Source organism: Clavelina lepadiformis, chromosome 1, assembly GCF_947623445.1.
Source record: "Clavelina lepadiformis chromosome 1, kaClaLepa1.1, whole genome shotgun sequence".
Lineage (NCBI taxonomy): Eukaryota > Metazoa > Chordata > Ascidiacea > Aplousobranchia > Clavelinidae > Clavelina > Clavelina lepadiformis.
In genome coordinates, this window is record NC_135240.1 from 21,643,831 (window position 1) to 21,667,887 (window position 24,057).

At 36.0% G+C, this 24,057-nt stretch overlaps 4 protein-coding genes across 6 annotated transcripts; 2 read left to right on the top strand and 2 right to left on the bottom strand.

Moving 5' to 3' along the window:
* Nucleotides 1-4,707: 4,707 nt before the first annotated feature.
* Nucleotides 4,708-8,533, top strand: LOC143453554 (NAD-dependent protein deacylase sirtuin-6-like). The gene is made up of 8 exons (XM_076954942.1): nt 4,708-4,865; nt 6,009-6,096; nt 6,339-6,497; nt 6,741-6,864; nt 7,187-7,270; nt 7,497-7,623; nt 7,689-7,801; nt 7,875-8,533. The coding sequence occupies exons 1-8, from the start codon at nt 4,800-4,802 to the stop codon at nt 8,248-8,250; spliced, it is 1,137 nt and encodes a 378-aa protein (XP_076811057.1). The 5' UTR covers nt 4,708-4,799; the 3' UTR covers nt 8,251-8,533.
* Nucleotides 8,534-8,569: 36 nt separating this feature from the next.
* On the top strand, nt 8,570-9,869 carry LOC143453564 (UDP-N-acetylglucosamine transferase subunit ALG13-like). The gene is made up of 4 exons (XM_076954950.1): nt 8,570-8,712; nt 8,786-8,948; nt 9,145-9,283; nt 9,382-9,869. The coding sequence occupies exons 1-4, from the start codon at nt 8,635-8,637 to the stop codon at nt 9,491-9,493; spliced, it is 492 nt and encodes a 163-aa protein (XP_076811065.1). The 5' UTR covers nt 8,570-8,634; the 3' UTR covers nt 9,494-9,869.
* On the bottom strand, nt 9,640-15,242 carry LOC143453540 (multiple inositol polyphosphate phosphatase 1-like). 3 transcript variants are annotated; one of them, XM_076954922.1, is made up of 12 exons: nt 14,985-15,242; nt 14,615-14,777; nt 13,690-13,795; nt 12,961-13,101; nt 12,733-12,865; nt 12,417-12,527; nt 12,047-12,182; nt 11,190-11,296; nt 10,998-11,110; nt 10,455-10,597; nt 10,114-10,245; nt 9,640-10,024 (listed from the first exon to the last, which is right to left on the bottom strand). In XM_076954922.1, exons 2-12 carry the CDS (start codon nt 14,719-14,721, stop codon nt 9,805-9,807), a joined length of 1,449 nt encoding a protein of 482 aa, XP_076811037.1. In that variant the 5' UTR covers nt 14,722-14,777; nt 14,985-15,242; the 3' UTR covers nt 9,640-9,804. The 3 variants fall into 3 exon arrangements, with proteins under 3 accessions (XP_076811037.1, XP_076811045.1, XP_076811028.1); XM_076954930.1 differs by having other exon boundaries at nt 12,961-13,054; nt 14,615-14,744; nt 14,985-15,240; XM_076954913.1 differs by having other exon boundaries at nt 14,615-14,744; nt 14,985-15,240.
* A 5,827-nt stretch (nt 15,243-21,069) lies between these two features.
* On the bottom strand, nt 21,070-23,590 carry LOC143444130 (uncharacterized). The gene is made up of 9 exons (XM_076943258.1): nt 23,449-23,590; nt 23,240-23,290; nt 22,993-23,100; nt 22,777-22,815; nt 22,570-22,632; nt 22,206-22,416; nt 21,838-21,997; nt 21,549-21,665; nt 21,070-21,422 (listed from the first exon to the last, which is right to left on the bottom strand). Exons 1-9 carry the CDS (start codon nt 23,454-23,456, stop codon nt 21,337-21,339), a joined length of 843 nt encoding a protein of 280 aa, XP_076799373.1. The 5' UTR covers nt 23,457-23,590; the 3' UTR covers nt 21,070-21,336.
* Nucleotides 23,591-24,057: the final 467 nt, after the last annotated feature.

Consider the following 24,057-nt stretch of genomic DNA (forward strand, 5'->3'; position numbering starts at 1 on the left):
ATCTTGCAATAGCGAGCGTGCTTTATTTTATCCCTAAACTAAAACTATGAAGCTTTGTTGCAAAATTATCCATCCATCTTTTTTACTAAAAGATAAAATGCCGAATGACAATAGTCAGACTATTGTTAGAACTTCCAACCATAAACAGTGCGTAAATTCGGGAATATCTTCAGATACACGCACAAGCACGACAGGACATCGAACAACACACAGACAGATGATCCAATTACACTTTGTTATACGTCGGTAACGCCTGCACCATCTAAAGATTGAAAATACCCGCGACAGCGAAAAATGAGTTTAAAATCAATTTTAAGTGTCTTTATATCTTAACTAAATTGTAAACTTCTTTCAACAAAAAATTGAATATTCTGGCTATTAAATGTTGTATGATAACTCACATGCCCATATGGTATGAATAGTACTTGTACTGGTAAAAATGCACGATATTTTGGTAGGCCTATGCCAAAGTTGTAGGACATAGGGGATTACAAAATGCAGTGCATACAACAAAACAGCCGTCAAAACAGAAAAAATATGTAAAATACATACTAGGGATGCAAACTAGACAAAAACAAAATGAATTACTGCAATAGATCTATATCCTCCAGAAATAGCCTTATGCGAACGACCGTGCATGCAATATATAAGAATTAAAGCATTGTTTGTTAATGAAACACTTCAACCCACCATTCTACAAACACCAAGCATTCAAAAATGACTTTCCTTCCGTTTCAAAATTTATCAGACTTGATAATATATTATCTTATTGCTTCTAAAATTATAGCTTAGAAAAAGCATTACTTTTATTTTACGGAAGCCCAAACGGAACAAACGTAATACTAATAACAAAACGCATACCAAAATTGAACTTGGAGAACAGGGTAATCCCAATAAAAGCAGAAAAAGGTTGTAAAACGATGAAAAAGCTATAACTATATAGCTTCCACAGTATAGGTCTACTTTTCAAAGGGGCTGCGCTTGCTACGCATTTCGGGTGTTGTAAATTTTTTTAGAACTTTTCGCCAGCTCCACTGAACAGCGTCATTATTGTCTTGCCCAAAGACATTACAACAGGAGCGCCACTGGGTATCGAACACTGGCTGGATTTTTGTAGCCCAGCGCTCTAACTGCTCGGCAACAGAGCCAAAAAAAAACAAATAAAACATGCGCGACAATGGAAACTTACACGTACAAAGCTCGACAACCGGAGCTCGAGTGATGAGGAATCATCGCCGGATTTAAATCGTGCATAAACTTTCCTTAGTCCGAGAATAAAGATTACAGTACCAATTAATGTTAAATGAAGGACATACTTTTTTCTTTAATACGTGTGGTTTATTATTGATATTTTCTTTTATTCGCACATTAATGCGAAAACGCAAAAAAAGACACAAAACAAAAACTATTTACAAAAGGAAGTGTTGGTTTGGAAACGTTGGAAAACTCAATACAGAGAAGTTAAATTACAACATAATTGAGTTGTCATCATTGGTTCCTGAAGGTAGATGGTGATTAGAGTGGTCGTGATTCGATTGATGTTTTCACCTTGGGCGGTGGTTTCCAAATTTCCGGAAGATGTCGGCAGTAATTAATTACATAATGAGTAACTGGATCATTTGATAAAGAAAATGGGCGCACAAATATAGGCTAAAGCAACAACTTGCAAAGTTATGAATTAATAGGACAACAACAAAATAAAGGATAATAAAGCTCATGAACGTAAAAAGGTTGTAGTGTCGGATGAATCAGCATGGGGGCTGTTGGTTTGGTTTACGGCTTTTGAGATTTCTTCTCTGAGAAATTCAATAGTTGGTTTGAAAAGGGAGGGATTTCAGGACTCTTTCGTGTACTTTATTTGAAATGATCGTCGTAGTTTTTTAAAGACATCGGAACTGGGGTTGGGTATTACGTGGTCAAAAAAGATGTCGTTTCTATGTTTCCAAATTGAGTGGTTGAAAATAGTAAGTATATAGGATATGATTTGTTTTTGGTTCTGGTTGAAATTTGGTGGAATGGACCAGGTAGTGGGGATCAAATTTGGCACTATGGGTAGGGTTTGACCGGTTAATCTATATATGATTTTTTCAGCTAGTAGCCAGATGTTTTTTACTTTCTCACATGTGACGAGGGTATGTTGGCTAGAATCAGGGCCGATTTTACAAAATTGACAAGCGTTAATCGAGAAGGGTTGGTAGTTTGAGAGGTTGGCTTGGAACGGGAGGTCGTTCCAGATGAGTCGGTAGTAGGAAGTTTTTAAAAAATTTGGCAGAATTGGACTGTGGATATGAGACCATTTTTTGGTTGGAAGGTTGTCTTTAAAATCGTTTATAACTTTTTTTGTACATTGGTTTAATTCTGGAGGTGGCTATTTCCTTCAAACTTAATTGGTAAATTTTAATGACGTCGAGTAGGTGTTGGTAATGGGGCAAAGGGGACGCAGCGTGTGGGAAGTAATTTAAAACGGGCAGTTTCCAATGGCAGGAGATTTGCCTCCCTATTTGCTCCTCTATTATTTTGTCTTGGAAATTAAAAGGCGTGAGGAGGAGCCTAGTGCGGACGTAATGAGTTAGTTGTTTCGAAAAAATCAGGTCCGCGTAATAGCCAATATTGGGAACATTATACCCGCCTTTGTCTAAGGGGTTTTGTAGGGTTTTTAACGTTAGATTTGTGTGAGGGTTCTTGGTGATGAAACGTGTCGTAAGTCTGTTTAATTGTTCTCTAATTTGGCGGGGTAGGGGGTGGGTTTGGGCTTGGTAGGTGATTAAGGGTAGAAGTTTTGATTTAAGCAGCACTGTTTTCCCTTCGAAGGTATTGTAGTGTTTTGAGATACGTTTCATTTCATCATTGAAAGCTCTTAAAGGGGCTGCCCATGCGTCGCTGGGTTTGTGGTGTTCGATGGTTGTTCCTAGTAGTTTTAGGGCGGACGTTGTCCAGTTAATTGGAACGCCTGGGATTGGTTGGGGGTTTAGCGTTGACGTGAGACAAACGGTTTTTTCGGCGTTGAGTTGTAGGCCCGAAGCCTGTGCAAAGTTTTCCAAAGTGCGCAAAGTTGCGTTTATCGACGGTCGGTCTTTAAGCAAAAAAGTTGTATCATCTGCATACCAGATCGCTTTAATTCGGTTATTGCCTGTGCCGTAAAGTCCGTTTATAAGTATATTTTGGTTTATGTCCGAGATGAGAGGTTCAACCGCAATCAAAAATAAATAGAGACTAAGTGGATCACCTTGTCTAACTCCTTTGTTTAAGCTTATCTTTTGGGTCATGAATCCATTGACTAAAACCTTTGACGATGCGTCAGTATTGATATTTTGCACAGAGTTTAAAAACCGCGGGGGGAAGTCCATTTGGGTTAGTACTCGGTAGAGCCATTTGTGGTCGACATCAGAGTCGAATGCTTTTTTAAAATCTATTGCTAGGAGGTTATACGGTTGGTTATTTGTTCTACTTTTACCAAGTAGATCTCTTAGTAGAGTGGTCGCGCTAAAAATTGTTTTTCCTGGTTGCGCGTATTGGTGGGTATGGGTGACGTTGGGGAGGTTAGTTTTGAGTCTGTTTGCGAGTATTTTTGTAAAAATTTTAAAATCGGCGTTTAGTAAGGATATCGGTCTATAATTTCTTAATTCTTCCGGATCACCTTTCTTGTAAATGAGGGTGATTAGGCCTTGTTTATTTTCGGAGGGTATTTCGCAAGGGTTTTCGAACCAGGATTTGAAAAGTTCTAGGATGGTTCCGTCTATTATCGTCCAACAGTGTTGGTAGAACTCGCGGCTAATTCCGTCCGGGCCTGGGGTCTTATTTTTTGATCCGGATGTTCCTGCATCGTAAATTTCGCGATCTTTAAATTCGGCATCTAGCAAATCTTTGTCTATTTTGGTGAGTTTATGGGGGATTTTTCCCAAAAAGGTCGTTTTGGATCTCGGTGTTCGTTTCACCGGTCTGGTACGTGTGGTTTATTATTTACCGGGCACAAAGGTCATCACCTGCTTGTCGGTAAGTATACGCCGAATCAAACACAAGTCCAGTTTCCACAAATATCGACGTGTTTATTACCTTCTTGTACCCAGATTTGGGTCGAATCCTTAACTTTGTATGAAGCAAGAAAACGAAAGCAAAACATTAAAGTTACATTTCTTTTTCGGAATATCTGGGTTTATGAAAGGTCTATCTGAAAAGTGTGTTTGTGGAAATGACATGATAATTTCTTCTGATGTAATTGCGACTACATTTCGGAATATAGGAATTTGGACTTTGTAATAGGGACTTTGTAATAAATATACTCCAGCACTTGAAAAAGCAGGTTACTCTACCACATGGATCCGTGTCATAGTTTAGCTGGACAGCTAATGCATAGTAACGTAATACAACACTGCCGGAGAACACACAATCGCTTATTAAAAACACCAATTATCTAAATTATTACAATTCACTACTGTATTACAATCGCCATAACAGCTTTAACCACCATTCCTTGGCTTGTCAGATTCATCCTTGATTAAAATCTCATTAGTGAAAGCAGGTACGGATTTGCACGAATACCAAAATTTATTATTCCTATTCCCACAAACACAAATCTTATTTGATTTCGCTCAGGTTTACATGCTTGTTGTACTTGTACGTTGTCTATGAATGCACCATTCAAGTTGCAAAATCCCCTATGCAAGTTCCTTGCGTAGCCAATTTAAGGTAAATTCCCATTGATAGTAGTAAGTCTGTATGTTCGTTATGTAGGCCTTTTACCGAAGCTTATGGTATGCTGATGTGATTACTGTTAAGTTGGACTGCATTTTTGTTACAGAATGTCCGTAAATTATTCTGCCGGTTTGTCACCTTATGAACACAAAGGAAAATGTGGAATGCCAGAGGTTTGTTTATCTTTTTTGACATGAATTTGTGAAGCGTTTCCGTTTGTCATTAGATTAATTATTTACTATAGCCTATCATAGCATACAGTACATTGTTTACTCGGTTCCATAGCCGAGTGGAAGTGCTAAGGGCGCTGAGCAATACCGTATGAAAAATTAAAAAAAAAAAACGATTAAGAAATGTGGCTCCAAAATTAAACGTTGGGAGATGGCTGACAGTGGTAAAAGTTTGAAAGCTGATTTTGTATAAACAAAAAATGGTCATTGACTGTCAAAGCCAATTTTCTGATTTCAAATTTTTGTACACAAATAACGGTTAACCATGCAAACATTGTACGATTTTCAAAGTCCAGTGAGCAATAGACCCTTTCCGACTTACCGCCACCATTTGCTTTGGGTGGGAAGATTTTTTTCGATCGTCTATGCTTAACAATGGAAATTGTCCACCCACTTTGATTCTTTTTTAAATTATAAACGTTTTGGACATTGGATTATGAAGATTTTATTTAGGTGACTTGCATATGAATTCCTTTAAGCGATAACAACAACAATTTTAAAAATATGTTGCCTACTTCTTATTTTACAGTGGTTTGAATCCTACGCACAGGGCATGTCCAGTATGATGTCTAGATATGTGGTCAGTGAAGGATGCAATGTAAAATGCATAAGAGTTTGCATGTAATCTGCTGCGCGTTACACAAGCTAATTTTGTTTGGCATGTCAAGGAAAGCTAGAAGTAAAAATCAACTAGAAGTAAATACAAACCAAATTATTACCTTCAAACACGTCGCAGATACCACGCAAATTCTTATGCATTTTACATCGCATGCATGCTACGCTGACCGCATAACATGACTTCATATTTAACTATTCAAATGCGTAGAATTGAAACCACTGTAAAATAAGAACTAGGCGTCATATTTTCAATCACGTAAAGGAATTCATGTGCAACTCATCTGAACAAAATCTTTACAATCCAATGGCCAGAACATTTGTAATTTAAAAAAGAATCAAAGTGGGTCGACATTCTCCATTGTTAAGTATCACAGGCCATCGAAAAAATCTTGCCACCCATAAATTTACGGTATAGATTTACAAAACATTATCATAAAACGGTTTTCTAAGGAACTGTTACTGTTGCAGAAAATTGAGTCTGGAGAAGTCCTTATTGAAAAGTCACACAAATTGTCTGACCTGATAAAAGAAAGCAAGCTAACAGTAGTATTTACAGGTAATGTTTGATTTACATCTAGAGTTCTAGACTTAACAATTTTGCTGAATTTCAGCTGCTGAAACCTAGGCCTAGTTAATGTTGTTATTTATAGCATATGATTTACAAAAATCTAAAGCAGTCAGTTTCCATGCAAATTCATATGAAAATGCTAAATGTAACATTAGTGTTGCAGTTTTATTATCGAACCTGTACTGAGGCGAAAATAGCATTTGAGATTTGCTTATTAACACTTGTATCAGGAGCTGGCATCAGCACTTCTGCTGGTATACCTGATTTTCGTGGTCCAGAAGGTGTTTGGACTTTAGAGAAGCAAGGAAAATCATCAGAATGCAATATAACATTTGAAGATGCCGTGCCAACGTTTTCTCACAGATGCCTTGTTCAAATGGAGCAGAAAGGTAAAAGTTGTTCTCCATTTCCACATATTTGTCTAACCTCGTATTATACATACATTACAATTTTATGATTTTTATATGATACAATTTTGATAAAAAGTATATAATAAACCTGTAGCCTAAAGGGGTGTGAACTTGTCGTATCTTTTGTAAAGCTTCTTATGAGGTTATGTTATATTTCTTGGTAAAATGTGATTGTAAAAATACTTAGAAACGTCTGTTACATTTTAATGAAACTAACTGCAGGTTTAATCCATTTTGTGATATCCCAAAACGTGGATGGTTTGCATGTCAGATCAGGCTTTCCTAGAGATCGTCTAGCAGAACTTCATGGAAATATGTTTACTCAAAAATGCCAGCTATGCAACAGGTAGGATTTGGGTTGGAAGTTAGTTTCAACAATTTTGCCATGACACATTTTTACATGAATCTGATTCTGATTATGCACCCACATAAAATTTAAAACTGAAGACAGGGTCGGGGTTAATAGATAACAATTTGTTTTTTCTCAAATTCATTTACACATTCGTTGTAATGAAGAACAAAAGTATGTTCGAAACTTATTAGCTATGTATCTACCTGCGTTTATATTTATTTAGCAAGCTGTTGGTGCTTAAAAACCATCTCATCTCTTTCAACTCTTTTTTATGAAATTGTTTTATTACTGACTTGATTTTTTCCAAATGTTATAGAGAGTTTGTAATGGATTTTGTTTCTCCGACTATGGGACTAAAATCAACTGGGAGCAAGTGTTTACACAAGAAAAGGAGGGGAAAGTAATATTTCTGAGGAATGTTTTTTGTTTCAAGCATGTACCATATTGATTAAGTCTATAAGTAACATTTTTTATACTAAAAGTGTAGTTTGTACGTGTGAGAAACCTGTATAAGACCTTCTGGTAATTAAACTTTATAAGGAAATGTATATAGGACCTTCTAGAAACCTAAATAAGTTCCATTGCATGTCACAGAGATGTTTTCAAATGGGACATAAATGTGTTAGTTGCAGAGGGGTACTTTGTGACACTATACTAGATTGGGAAGATGCCTTGCCTGATGACCAACTGGAGATGTCAGAAAAATTTAGCAGAGCTGCTGAACTTGCCATCGTCATTGGGAGCTCCTTACAAGTAAGTTTTTGATCATCAAAATTCGAAACAAAATGACATTACATGAGGTTTGGCGTTTCTTCTAGATTATTCCTGCAGGAAATCTTCCTTTGTTTACGAAACGAAATCAGGGGAAGCTAGTTATAATAAATCTCCAAACAACAAAACACGATAAACACGCAGACCTTAGGATATATGGGTAGGTCTTCTTTACACAGTATCATGTTGCGATGCACACTTGTTAGTATTTTTGTTTCAATAACATTTAATAGGTATGCTGATGAAGTTATGAAGATTGTTGCAGAAGATTTGAAAATAACTGTACCTGACTACCAAGGTCCTTCTGTTTGCCTGCAGTCTTTACGTGCCATGCCAGATTTGCCAGCGTTCAAGAAGGCGACTAGTAATGCCAGAAAAAGAAAACAACCTACTGTTGCCAGCAATTGTTCTAACAGTGAGGGAAATTTTCCAGACACAAAAACAAGTGGTAACAAACAGAAACAAGAACTTAATGAAAGCAAAGTAAAGGCTGAATTAAATTTACAAAACAATATTGCTCTTCCAACGGTAGCACAGGAACTAGAAACATCACCTGGAAAATCTATGCACTTAACTTCAAGTCAGTTGAAACAAGAAATATCCACATAAAACATCTCAACAGTTTGTGAGGACATTAGTATACCTGTTTTATATTTTTGTGATTGTTTTCAGTACTTTTTCACAAAGAATTGTGGTGCAAACAGCCAGACAAGTTTTTCTCCATTGATTTAATCGTTGCAAAAATACTTAGATCGACCTTTTTTCATTCTTACAAAATCATGGAGATAAACTGTTTTTAAACCTTATCTTCAGTTTTTCCACTGCGGTGAATCATTATGATTGCATGCATTGTTCATATGTTTTTTTACTATTAAAATCCAGAATCACTTTGCTAACTGCTTTATTATTTATTAGGTTTGACAGATAACGTAAATTTAATTTTCTGCTAACATCAATGGTAACAATATTGGAAGTTAGGAAAACTGGTATCCGATGTCTGTGTTTGTCACAGTCGGAACAACCTCATTTGAAACTCTAATTGAAACAGTAACAAGCAAACTAATTGTACAGGTAAGTTACATATTACACAAAACCAGATGGTAGTTTTGAGCCAAATGTAAAAATATATAATTACATACAACAGACGCTGCGAACTCTAGGTTACAAAAACTTGACTGTGCAGTATGGAAGAGGAATTTATGAGGTGGAAGAAGTATCATGCTCACAGTTCAGTGTAACAGGATATCGATATAAAAGCTCCATTCTGGATGACATAGAAAATGCAGACCTTGTTATTAGTCATGCTGGTATGCACAGGACTTGTATATTGTTTTTCACATGCTTCAACTAATTTGTTCGGCAACACTAATTCATGGAAGTGTGAGAATGCACGAGTAACATACAAATCATTTTGTATTTGAACCTTCCTTAAGCACTCCAGCAGGCACCCAGGTCCACACTTCCATACATTGTTTAATCAATTACATGTTATTACAACTAAAGGGGCTGGAAGCTGCCTGGAAGTTCTTGAGGCTAGGAAACCACTGATCGTTGTTGTAAATGAAAAGTTAATGAACAATCATCAATTTGAATTAGCCAAACAGTTTTATCAAGATGGTCATTTACTCTATTGCACATGCAGGTATCCCAGAAAAGTTGGTTTAGATAACCTTTCTATCTTGCTAAATATGTAATCATGGCTAAAATTAAATCTAGTTGATATTTACATTTACTTGTTAGCACCCTTGCTTCCACGTTGAAAGATATGGACCTTTCATCACTGAAACCTCTTCCACCGCCAAAAACATCACAATGCGTGCTCCATATCAAAGAACATTTTGGCTTATCCTGATTTTAGTTTTAACAAAACTTATGTATTATGTAAGGAAATGATACTGCTATAGAATGGAATGCCATTTCAAAAGGACTTCATAAATGTTTCCCGTATTGGTTGTGTTATATGTTATATAAGTTGACCTTACTGCTAAACTCATCGTACATTTTGCATGTAGTTTATTTCCTGAAACATGGTGTAAATAAAAATATCTACTAAAATTGTTATGTGTTTTTGCCATATCGATTCCCCCACATAATATTGTATGTTACCATTTGTTTTACAGAGCTAGATTGACGCATTAAGAGCATAACCTTGATAAACTTCTACTATATATGACATATTTGTTTGCAATTAAACTTGGCTAAAAGTGAATAAAGGTATTCTCGTACTATGTTGTAGTCACAAAAATAACAGTTATTAGCTATAGGCATTTTAATAAGATGATCATTTGATATTACAGCCAACTTCACAGGGAGGTGTGCCTCGGATATAGAATGGTAAAGCAGAAACATAACGCTGCCAGCAAATGGACTGAAAGTTCCTGTCCTAAAATCAATGGCCATTGCCAGTTCTGATATGTTGACAAATGTTACCAAATTTTAACTAACCAAAGTTGTTTGGAGTTTTGTACTTGCCTAAAAAGCCGCATGTGTCGATGAAGTTGGAAACTATCAGCAGTTAGGGGAATTCCATCTTTATAGAAGTTCAGAAAACATAACAATGGTATCAAAGTCTCTGCATGACCAAATCTCAAAACCACTGATGAACTGCAAAAAATTCAATAAACTTAACATTCAAAAGTTGTTTTGGGAAACAGAAAAAAACACTGCATTTTCGGAAATGTTACTTATAAAATCATGTGGTTGGATTGAAGATCTTAATGCTTATTTTATAATAAGAACAGTGGAGCATGACATGTATGCCTGGTCGGAAATCATAGAACAACACCTTACTAAAAAAAGTACCCTGCACTCACTTTCTTTCCGTCTCGCTCTTCCTTAGAGCAATATCAAGCCTTAAAATGATATCTTGTAGTAGACGGCAGGAAAGTTGGAAATTGATGTCGTAGCCATACCCAGTTTTGTAATAATGCTTTAGATCAGCAGCATACTCCATGACCTTTGAGACAGATTAACAACTCTCGTAACTGTGTAACAGAGTAGCCTAACCCTATTCGTGTATGAGTAAGTCTGCTTGTCTCTGCTGAGATAACGACTACTGCAGCAACCCGACTTAGTTTAATAATAAACTGCAGTTGACAACATGAAACATTAAACAGATCAATAAAATGGAGGTAATGTATAATAAGTAAAAACACTTTAGCTTGCTGGGATATTCAATAAAAGGCTCGTTAACAAGCACAAATAGACTTAAAACGTCCTCTCCCAGGAAGATATGTCTAAAATAATTAGTAGGGTCCAGCAATCATACAAGTTTGCACCACTATTAAAAACTATGCCTTAATCAAAGCTATAGTCATATGACCATGTTTAATGTATTTTAGCAAAGACAGTATTACCTGTAGACTTTCTATAGTGAAAAGGTCACAGATGTTGTATTGCTCAAACAGTGCTGATTCAAAAGTACACAGTTGGTACAAAGAGATCACATCTGGAGCAGTGATCGGTTTTTCTAAACGTTGTAGCAGCAACAGATTATGAACTGTGATGTGAAGCATGACATACATAAAACTGTCACTTCAATGATATACCAAAGTAATAAGACACAGCTGCAATAGTCCTTTGGAAAACTTGGGAATTCAAAAATTTCTTGTGCTCAAAATCTGCAGTTTTATTGTTTTCCACTGCGTTACTATACCTGCAAGTAAGAACGTATGTGCCAAAAAATCTAATAAGAGATAACTAAATAAAAGTATATAGTTATCCCTTATACATTTTTAGAAACTGCTCTATTGTGACTGTGAGCAAGACAGCAATTCAGATACCTGTAAATTAACACTAGAACGACAAAGCACGTCAATTGACACATTTCAAGTTTTAAATTTCTTGTATCACTGCCGGACATCGCCATTTTCTAAAACTTCTTGACAATTATTTGTTTCTTACAATACTCAATTTGTCTGACTTTTGGGGGTTTTACGATTAAAACAGCGAATTTATGCATATATCTACCTTGAACAACCACACGCGTCAATTGACGCACACAGCTTAACATTTCACATTGTGACAGTGAAGGAAGGTGTGATTGCAGTCTACAGAATCATAACAACATGAGAAAACGGAACAACGGGATAATCAGCATGAGGTGTAATTGAGCATTGTGAGGTCACAGTCGGTATGGGATCGTTTTCTCCACTGTAGAAATTCGGGCTTAGTCAGCGATTTTATTCAAGAGTAGCACATACTTGCGAGCAGTGGACATTTAAAAGGAGGAAAGGCAAGGAAGGCTGTACTTCAAGAAAGCTTTTTTTTCACTAAATAAACGAACAAATTTTATTTTTTGTGTATCATGTGACAATTGATGCACTTGGTCGTTCTAGGTAGTTTGAAAATACGGTCGATCTAGTGTTAACGAATTTAGATTTACATTCAAGTTATACCATCTTACTTTGAACAGTTATCAAATGTACGAAGTAATTGTGCATTAATTGATACTGGTATCTTCCCATAATAAACAGTTCCATTTCGATCGTTGTTGGCATCTTTGAGAATTTTCCGTTTTTTATATTTTCCACAAGCTTTGTCTTCAAGTTACATATCCCCACAAACAATAAAGACATCGATTTTATCATACTTTGTAAGTTTATCATGATTTGTATCTACTTAATAAATATCAGACCAAAAAATGAATTGATGACAGTTGCTGAAATTTTATTGGAATGATGAAGTAATGTATTTGCGCTAACAAAATTGTGCTTTTCAGCTAATTTCAAATTAATTACACAAGAATACACTAATATAAAATTAGAATCACTTACTTGTTATTGTATTTCTTTGACAAACTTCTAATAGGCACTGCAATTTTGTAATGAAGGCATTGGCACTGGCTAGTACTCTTAATTTTGGACTAGTCATAACTAAAAGTGAACCTTCAAACATTCCATAAAAATTACCCATATCCGAAATATCCCATTAGAGTCTGAACTAAGCACTCACACAATAAAGATTGTTATACAATATTACATGTTTACACCATAATAAAATCAAATTCATTGCAACTCATTTCGTCTCCTTTTTGATTAGAAACAAAAGAATCCCAGCAATGATATTTTATAACTAGAAACTTCTCCATACCTTTCCAATTCATCACATCACATAGTGCCTTGGGTGCAATTTTAAAAACCTTTTCAGCATGGGCTGTAAGTTCGTTCCATCCTGTTTTATGCAGAGTGTAATTACGATGATGTGGAAAGTGCCTTTTCCAAAGCTTGAGTTGAACATAGTTGCTAGTTCAGTAAATCAAATATGCAATCGGTACCAATTTTCCCTGTTTTTTAAATCAATTCAATAAATTATTCTTACCATAAAACTTTTTTTTAATTTGTGTTTTCTGTCGAATGATCTCAATTTTGTTAATGTTGACCACCAAGCTTGAAGTTTGCTTTTACTAGGAAACCTTGTTCCATGCCGATACAATGCATCAATATGAAAAGGAACATATGTCTACACAGTTTATTGTAAGAGTTTTTGCATATAGAATTACAGTATTTCTACTTTATGTTCCAAACTATTTGTAATTATAGCCTGTGACTGGTAAAGTTGTTCCTGTTTACAATTATGATGTGGCTTGCACATCATTTAAATTTGTATTAATTGTGATTGTTTATTTTATGATACACAAAACAGCAGAAATTCAGAAAGCTGGTGCCCATATAACTGACAATAGTAAAACAGAAAATGATGAAAACTGTTTCAGGACAATGTTGACAGCAAAACATTTAGAAAGTATGAATTTTATTTTCCCAACTACTGATATGTAGCAATTTTTTGAGGAAATTTGGTCAAGATTAATCAAGATTCTAGTATCTACAGAAATATATACTGTACGACATAAAATTATTTTTAATTCATTTTTAACGCCGAAGTTAGTATAGATGAAAATTAACAGACCAACTTCTATGTTTACATATTATTAGCTCAGGTATATATATATTTTATAATTTCTCCATTATATTGTCACATTGTTATTTACATACTCATACCCTTATATCATTGCAAATAGCTCTAACAAAATATTACATACATACATACATTTGGCACTGTACTTGCAGTCCATAATTTTAAGTCTATAAATTGTGATATAGGTCTCCTAGTATAAGGCGATTTTGTGGCTAGATGGTTGAAAGTCTTCTTTTCCCTGTGACCAAGTAGAAATAGTATAAAACGAATTAATGTTTCAGTATAAAAATCAATTGGCATTTACTGTCTACAGTTTTTAAAATCACTAAAACTAACATTTGTTGGCTAAGTTTGCACATTTGGCATTCTGACTTATATATCAGTTATTAAATAAAATTCTTGTAATCACAATCAGTGATTTACCGAAAATAAAATGTTGGCTGTGACAATGTATAAAACTTTGAAGTAAACGGACAATCCCTTTCATCTGGAACTCCCACTATTTTCAAACTATATATTTCTGGTATTTGCAATCAGTTTTATGTAAAATAAAACATAGCATGACAGTCAAGGCATTATTCATTTTTTAGTAATAATCTGTAACAATTTTGGATCACAACTTTACAGTTTTGCACATCAAGTTCCTTTTTTTTGGACCCAATTGATAAATTAGAGGCTTTTTCAAGTAATTATTCATTTTCCATGTTACAGTATTGTTAATAATATTCATTTACTGTATATAACTTAATTTTGGCAATAACAATATAGCCTGCCAACAGAGATAAAACTTCAATTCTGGTCAAATAATTCATTAGTCTACCAAAGTAAATTATGTGGCGATTTACAGACTTTTATGCTCTCTTTAACGTAGAACAATAGAGTATATATATATAATATGTTGTTTAAATTTTGTTATTTTTGCTTAATGTTTAAAGAATCTATAGCATTCCTATATGCATTTCAAAATATGATATCAATAAAATACCATTAACCCTTGTTACATTATAAACAACTTTTTATTGGTCAACTCGTTCATACCTTAGCTTTTTGTTCATACCTTAGCTGTAACAAAGGTGACTCTTCTAACACAGGTAACACAAAAGTCAAGATGATACTACATGGCAACAAAGTTCCAAAGATATTCTTCCCTGCCATGGAAAGCATCAGGTCCACCACCAAAAACTGATCTAATCAAACATTTTACTTCATGTGTATATCAACTGTGATACAGAAAAAAAGATTAGCTTATCTTTTTAATACTACTGAACTAAGTACCCTAATACTAGCCTACATGCTAGTTTGTTAGGTTGAAAATTCTCAAATGAAATGATGCATTAAAAGTATATTCCAAATACATTTGCTTAAACATTTTTTTCAAACACTCTACCCGTCTACAAGTATGGTTTGGTATTTTTCAACGTACTCACCAACACTTTGCAATTCTTGTACACACGAAAAAACAAAACAAATCAGAATGTGTTGATTTGTGCGTGATCTTCTGTTTACCACACCAGAACTTTACAATGGACAGATGGGTGTAGCCTAGTATCATCTGTATAAGTTACCAATAGCTAAAGCTGTATTGACGATACAGTTCAGTGAAAAAATAGTTAAATGGTAGTTCAGTATTTCATTGGTGCTCGATACTTTTAACAAAAGTAAAGTCTGCTACAAGGCTGGGACAGCTTGTGACACATGAACCCAATCTTGCCTTGCATGGTTGACAGATCTGGTAAAAAAACGCAAACTCTGTCCGGAGTTGACTCTAGTTCCATGACCACCTTTGACGAAAAGGCTCACCCATAGCACTGGACTGCAGAGTATGGCCGTTTTCAGCAAGATCTTGGGTGTGCCAAACAATTAAAAATGACAAGTGCGGCGCACAAAAATGCTCACACCTAATGGAAGTGTGCAATTGCACAGTAATGTACACAGTTTGACCTTTTCAATCTCTAAATCAATTAAAAATTGCGTGCACAGAAGTTCTATCCAAGTCTTTAAGTGCAAAATAACGCACCTTAAGTGTGGGACTGAAGCTAATGATAAACAGTAATGAGTGCGGGTATGTCAAACTCAGCAGTTGGGCCATAGTATATGATATTAATTTAAATTGTTGTTGTTAAGCTAGTATCGGTATTCTATCAATTCATTGGCCAGGTCACTAGCCCAGTGGTTTGAGCGCTGGCCTCGCAACAAATGTGGCTTATGTTCCATATTCGATACCTAGTGGCGCCATACTGTTGTAATGCCCTTAAGCAAGGCATTAACGATACTTGCTCTTGTTCCTTTCCTGTTCAGTGGATCCGGTGGACAGTTCTAAATTTGGGCAACACTATATAAAAAATCAACCAAAATAAAAAATGTGTGACAATTGAAACTTGCACAAAGTCTAGCTCTAGGTAACGGGGATCGAGCGATGAGACTGCCGGGTTTAAATTGTGCAATGACACTAAAAATGGGTGTAGTGAAAATATGTACAAACGAATGACGTCACAATTTGAGTAGCTGGGGTTCAGTACATAAATGCATCACATGGTTGTGCATTTCTGCATTAGACCCAAAAAATTATCATACTATATCATAAATAGCACTTTATATTAATGTCTCTGCTATGACTCTACCCCCCAAAGATTACTAAATAATTACTTAGTAACCTTTGCTCTACCGCTGATCTCCAGAGAACAGTAGAGACCGGTAGAGATCAGCAGACTGACAGGGCTCTTACAAATGAAAACCAAAAAATCCCTAAAGCTTTGTCAAAAAATCGCTAGATGGCATGAAAAATACCTAAACCATAATTAGCGCGTTATACTATTATGTTATCACATTACCTCAAAGATGGGTAGATACTAGATAGGGGTACATATATATACACACAAATGACAAGCAAATTAACCTTGTTTACATGCTAAAAGCGAGCTGTAGATATACCCATATTTTTTTAAATAACTGCATTGTGTAGTCTATAGGTCCAGCCTACTATTGTCCATTATGTCCAGCTACTCATTTGAGCAGCAATGTGTTGATGTACTTCAGTATCAGTGGCATTGCTTTTAACATTTTTCACCATTTTCAACATGTCAGGATGGTTTAAATAAAATAATTTCCAAATCCCTAGATCATCAAAATCCCTAGATTTGTCCCTAAAAGGGGCCAAAAGTTCCAATTTCGAACTAAATTACTAAATCCCTAAAAGTGAGACCACTGGCAGTCTGGCAGACTCTAACAAAATAAAACTTTTCTAGGGAGTTACCCTAATTAAGGCAAATTTCATAGAGCTCCTGTTTACCGTAATAGAGAATAATGTTATGTGTTATATGTGGTTTACTTGGCTCAGCCTCACAAAATAAAAATTAAATTAAAAAATATGTAGACATGAATACAGTTGAATATATACATACTTTTGCAGTTATGTGGCGAGGGTTGATTTATTAGGCGTAGAATGCTATCTCAATTGCGTTTTGACAACATCAAGTGGCCAAATGTATATATTTTTCTCGATGCAGTATTGCTATGCAAGTACAGTATTCTATATTAATAGAAAGAGTGTTATCGTTGAAGCTAAAGCGCAATATAATGCGTTTCTATAATGTTAGCTATTGTAATTCCGTAATAACTTGTGGCGGCCACGGTGCCACCTCGCGATGACTGTGCGGTCATGGTTGGACATATTACTTTAAATCGTGTCTGCACTGATTTTAGTGATATTGTGTGGAATTTGCTCGTTCTTATACATAAGTTTGTGCGTACTCGTTCTTCGAGCAGATTAGATCAACAATAAACAATACGCCGCCAACTCCAACTCTTCAAGTATAAATAAATAAGTTTGGTATTAATCGCACTTCGGATCTTACCCAATCTTTTTTCTGATGTACTAATTTGGTGTGTATCATCAATCAACCCAGTTGTTGGGATACTGCATGACACAATTCAGCCGGCTAACAAAGGATGAATATCATAATTACGTAGGAAAAAAGCCGTCCACTATTTTTTCCTCTATCTTCTCAAGACCCTTGTAATAATTCTGATTTTATATTCCTTTTTATCTAAAAAAGTGGTTAAATTTTTCAGAGAAAGAAATGTGGTTGTGAGCTCTTTTCCAAAGACTATGAGTACTTTCTTTGTGTTTTGCTAAACAGTATGGAAAAGATTGTTATAGGCCTTCAAGGGCCATTACTATTTACTTGTAAAGTTAAAACTGCCTACCTCCAAATCGGACTAATCAACTCACAACTGAGTCTCTTTCGGGTCCGGAATCGGAAAGTATAAATAAGGCACCACAAAAAATTTCTTTTTAGCTGTTTCGAATGCAGCCTCTGTTTCTGGCATACTATGGCGCATGTGTTCGGTTTGTCGAAGTAACCAATGTGTGCTTCGAAGTAATTATTTATCTGTCAACCGAAACAACTGACTCCAGTTGATAAATATTAAGAATGCGAAGGCATGTTCTGGGTACTGAACACTTGCGGCACTTCGAACCTTTAGCCACCAAATATAACCAAACAATAAAAAACACTTGCGTGCATTGTACAACGCGTAAAATATTGACACAAACAGACAAGCAAAAATTTTTAAGCTTATAAGCGAGAAATCAGGAACACTAAGACAGCAGCAGCTACCCATCGAATCACGGTCGAGGAGATCTATCCTCATCCACATCTAAATTCAGCTGTTCGTGTTCTCTGCTTATGTATGTAAGGCGATGTGCGACTTCACATTTTTGTGACGTTGTAATTGGCCGCAATGTAGTGTTATAATTTTGAGTGCTTGATGCCAACCGCCACACTGCCTACCCTTTTAGATTCGGCATGGTGGAGGAACGACGCCACGATTGACATCTGTCTCGATTGTTTGTAGTGGTGGATGCAGCGAACCTGTAATAGTAACTAGAAACCGAATTAAGTTCCTTTGCAACTAAAATAAATTAACAAACATAATCGATAATGCAACATCAAGCCTTTTAGCAAACAAACGTTAGGCTACTCTTTTCCTTTGTTCCATCGTCCGCTTTACAACAGGACAAAACAGCGTAGACTATGCTAGCGGCCACAATTTTTGATGTCATAAATAATAAAAATTAACCAATGTTTCTGGAACTAAACCTAATCTATCTATCTTAAAATTTTCGGTAAGTACATGGACAAAACACAAAGGCAATGCTTTACAACACACCAGATGTGCATTAGTAAGCAAACGACAAACTTTTAAAATATGGCAAGTGAAAAAAATCCAATCGGACACCACAGCTATAACGTCTTGCCGCCCTTTTATTGCAACCACTATATATGGTCCGTAGGAGCCAATGCAAGAAACCTTACGTTAAAATGACCATAGATCCATAATCTGTAAGAAACGCAAATTCATACGTAAACGGTGAACAATTTCATAGATTGAATCAAACAAAAGAGGCTTATGCAGCAAACGCATAAACAGGTGACAAAGAGGTCCCCCTGAAACTGCTATGTTTGGCCAATGAGCAAAAAGATGGATAATCTGAATATTGATGTACTGGCAGAAATGATTATATTGGTTACAATGACAACTACACAAACGAAAAAAGGATTACATTAAACGAACAACGGAGCAGCAGTGATTCCAGTTACGGCATCCAAACAAATTCGATGGCGAAGAACTTGCATGAGCAGGACTCATTAAGATTTGCTTTCCGTCTGTCAATCAGCCATCTTTGGACACCTCGTGAGAAATAAGTTAGGACTAGGAAAATGAACGTGAATTAAATTGCTCAAATCTAACGTCGAAGCTTCGAAACTTCCAGTGTAGTGCCTAATAGTGAATCCTGCCAAATATTGACCTCTTTTGTGACGTAATGAATTAATTTTCAGATAAAGGATTTGACTAAGCAGAAAATGTGCGCCTGCGCACTTCGGTACGTTTGGTTGTCCTGCCCTCAGTTACCTTGACATATTACTGTACGGTGTAGGACTTGTGATTTGTGAAATATGACTTGTATTACTTAGCATATTGAGTCACTCTGCATTTAGGGCAAGTTTTAACATAAAACATAAATTTTTAGTCTGATGAAAATGAGTGCAAAACAAACATCTATGCTGAGTTTTTTTGGAAATGGGTCAACACCATCCGAAAAATCTGACGTCGAGAACGAGGGGCCTACATCTACAAAAAAAAGTAAAGCTTCTTTCAATCGCCAATATAATGTGTCTTACTTAAAATTCGGATTTATTTCAACTTCTGATTCCGAAGCACCTCGCCCGCTCTGCCTAATTTGCAACACCAAGTTATCAAACGAGTCAACGAAGCCTTCAAAACTGCTTTGTCACATGATGAGTGATGACTGATGACTAAGCACCTCGAATTAAAAGATCAAGATAACTTGCTGTTGCAAATTAGGTCATTACAACACTGCAGCGCATAAACAAAGGGGTATTTGACATGTTTCCAACAGTAGCTGAGACATTGAAAGACAGTGAGCCTGAACAAGTGTTCTCCGATCTTGTGAGCAGTCACTTTCATGTACTTTTACAAGAGTTCAAGCGCTTAAGGGGCTGTAGGCCCATCCGAAGCCCTATCTTAAACAATGCAAAGTACCATTTTTCAATTTGAATTTGCTTTTAAACAAGCCCGGTCACCTCGCTGAGTTTTTGTATCCGCCGAGATGTAGGATAAAAGGACTTAATGCAGTATTTTGAGCAAATTCTCGTATCTGGAATTCTCACACCAAATGCTTCAACTTTTTAACAACTTTTTTCCTTACATTGTTCCATAAAATCAGCCAAAAAGCCTTAACTTTGAACCAACACAAAACGTCAACTTTAGCCTAAACCTACACTCAGCATACACCAGAACAACAACAAACCATCACAAATTAAAGTCACGTGAGCACTGGACCGGAACCCTTTATACTTTTTGCCGTGTTTCCGTTTCAAAACTGCTCAAAATGGTACTACAGGCCCTAAAGACCCTCGAAGTGCAAAGAAATTGATCCGAAATCTATTCATTTTCCAACCAGATGAATCGACCTTACACGTAGGACAAGAAGACCAGCTGCAGGACATTGCGAAGGATGGTAACCTGAAATGTATTTTTCATACAACGACTCTACCAACATTTTGGATAAAGGTCTTGCCAGAATATCCTGACCTTGCCATAAAAGCCTTAAAAGCTTTACTGCCTTTTCCGAAATCCTACTTGTGTGAGTCTGGATTTTCTGTGATGGTAGCTACAAAGACGAAACCGCGAAACAGACTGAACGTGAGGGATACATTACGAGTGTCATTGAGTACCATAATTCCTAGGTGGGATCGCGTTTCGCTGCGGCAAAACAGGCTGAAAGTTCTCATTGAAATTCCCACTTCTATGAGCTTCAATAAATTCAACTAAATGAACATTTGTGTTTTTTGGAAGGCCTGTCCTTGAAAAAATTTCAGTTTTAAACCGGTCCACAGTGCACAAAAGGTTGCCCACCCCTGACTTAGACGACTTTAACTCGGATAAGGTCTAACCCAGATAGCACGTCGCTCGAGGGCCGACGTCGAGCCGCTAGCTTGCTTTTGGCGGCCCACAAACGATAATCGCTGAAGGGCCAACTTCGTTTTGTCCAGCGGGCCTAGGTCGGGTAGGGAGCAACAAAATCTTTGTCGGACCTCGGTCGGCGAGTTAGCTACGATCTCCTACGAGCCGACTTTGGGCCTACCAACAATCACTAACACACAGGGTTTTTATACAGTTCAGCAAAAAGTTTATTTTTTCAAATTTGAAAGTTCTACCAGCAAACACAATATTTTATTATAATCACTATCATCATCCGCTATCATCACTTGTAGAAGATGAGTCGAAATTCATGAAATACAATTGTCTGTGCGTGGCTTCATCTTTCCGCTCTTTATCTAAAACATTTTTGTAATGAACTATATTGCATAATGTTTCTTTACTATCTACAAAATTAAAAATGCAAAGTAAAACGTTCTGCAATACATGATATGAACATCACACACGCATGCCACACAGCTTACCCATTTTGTTCTTCATTCTTTTTAGCCGTCCCCCTTCCCTATCACTAGCATTTTTTAACCATTTCTTGATCTCGCAGATACTCTCTGCTTCCTTAATACCCGATTTCTTGGCAGCATCTAAAGTATAATGACATAAAAACAAAATACTGGAGTAAACATCATCGACAGATAGGCCTAATAGTAAATAACACTCACAATACATCTTAAAACAGTTAAGAAGCGGTAAGCAACCTAAAAAATCAAAACATGACTTAGCAAAACCATCAACACTCAATTTTGACTTATTCACCTATAACAGCTTTTGCGAGTTGTGATGAATGCATTCCTGTCTTATGACCCTTTCCCATCGAATTACAATTGGTTGCCAGTTCACAGGTCAACAATTTGCTCAACATCATGCTGATAACATCTTTTGCTGTTATGCCACCTATTGTTTCTAGATAGGAAATCTGAAAAAAATCCTGATAAGAATCAATTGTTTGGCGGCATTATGTTACTGGTTACATGTCATGCTTTTACATGGAAGCATTATCAAAGTTGAAAAAAATGTCAACGTAGTCCCCCATAGCAATTAGATAAAAGAGATGAAAATACTCAATATTCATGTTATTATTTAATTATCAGTAACTTGCATATTAACCTACATGTTGCACTTACAAAAACATGCGCTTGTGATTTCTCTGCTAGCAGTGATTCCACCCTATCAAAATCCTCAAATGAATCTATCGGCAAGTTGAAGTGTTCCACCGAAGAAGTGGACGGTATCTGCCCTTCCACAAATTGGCGATGAAGAGACTGGAGCATTACACTGTTTTGTTTTACTTGTCCCCAAATTCTTTCAAGTAAGAGAATAGTAGATGGTCTCTCACTGTTCAAATATTTGCGCAACATCACCAAGAGCTTGTGACACATGATAATTGGTAGCCCACCAAAGAGTTTTACAAAACCACTTTTACTTTACTCCTTTTTACATGCAATTATTCCGGGAAAATTTATTTAGTTCTGTACAACTTAAACTTACCGTTCTGTGGGCAATTGATGTGACGCACTTGCCTGTACATCAGTTTCTTGAGAAGTCACAGAACTGCAAAAAACATGAAGTGTGTATTGTTAGTATTAAATACATCATTTAGTGAAATACGCATATTATAATGGTCTGATACGGACACGACAAATAAAGATTGCAGTTAGTACAGTACTGGAAATATTGCATGTCAAATTTGTTTACCTTGCAACTAAAATGGGTGTTGAAAAAGAAGTATTTGCACTGCCAAAACAAAGAAATTGGTAGCATAGCTTATCACTTCTACTTGAAGATAAAATACTTTCATTTTTTTACCTTGAACATTAATGTAAAGATTGGTAACTTTTATATGTAGCCCATAACTTATTTAAAAAATTACATATTATTTATAATAACAGCAATATCGAGAATAATGTATACCTTCTTTCCTGGGTGTTAGGCATTTCTGGAACAACAGGTGGTGGTGTTGAATGTTGTAAAAACAATTTTTTCCTTTTGGGTTTGGATTGGTCTGATTCCCAGTGGTTACTGCAGTAAATATGTTCACTAATGTGCAAATCACTACTTTAGACAGTCATAACATGTATAATAATAATTAATCAGGTAATTTATCAAGCATTTGCACTTTGTTTATTTCATCATCCAAGGTCAATTCTGTTTACTTTACCTGGCATCATTGTCAGAATTTGAATCTTCAAGTCGAGATGGAGGTCGAATTCTGATAAAAAATATGTATATGTTTTTGTTTCAACAAAATATTTGAAAAATGTGCGAGTTTGAATACTTCATTACAAATAAATTATGTAATTGTAATTGTACGTTGGTCTGAATTATCATTAACATCAAAGTCAATGTTCTGCGAAACAGAACGATTACCGGTACATGTAGATATTGCAGATATACTTTCTGTAGTACTATTTGATTGTAATACAGCAACCGGATCCGATCTTTCTTCATCGCTTTGCTGGAAAAATATGTTATGCCGTTCAGCTCGTGCTGCAGCATGCCGACGCAGGGTTCTATCGGAAACTATACTGGTATGCATGTTTGTGCTGAAGCCATGGTTAACCTAAAAACATGACACTTTTATTAGTCAAACTAGAAACTATTATACATTACAAGTGCAAAATTACACACCTTAATTCTATTTTACACAAGTTCCAGAGAGACTCAAAATACACATGAGGGGGCTTTTTTATCCTCCGTCTAAAATACATGTTTCGCTCATGATAAAGTTACAAAACTTGGCAGTCTTGGACACCTAGCCTAGGTTTATTATTGGACCTCTTCAGATATTGACTTTGCTTGCATGACTTAGTACGTATTTCTTTCTTATAGGGCACATTTTATTTCGAGATTTTGCCTCATTCGAAATTTGGTGGATGTCTTTTATATGCCAAATGGTTTGAAATATAGGCTATACTTTTGTTGAATATTGATTTATAATCCTGAAACGGAAAACAACCTGCCTTAAGCAAATGACGC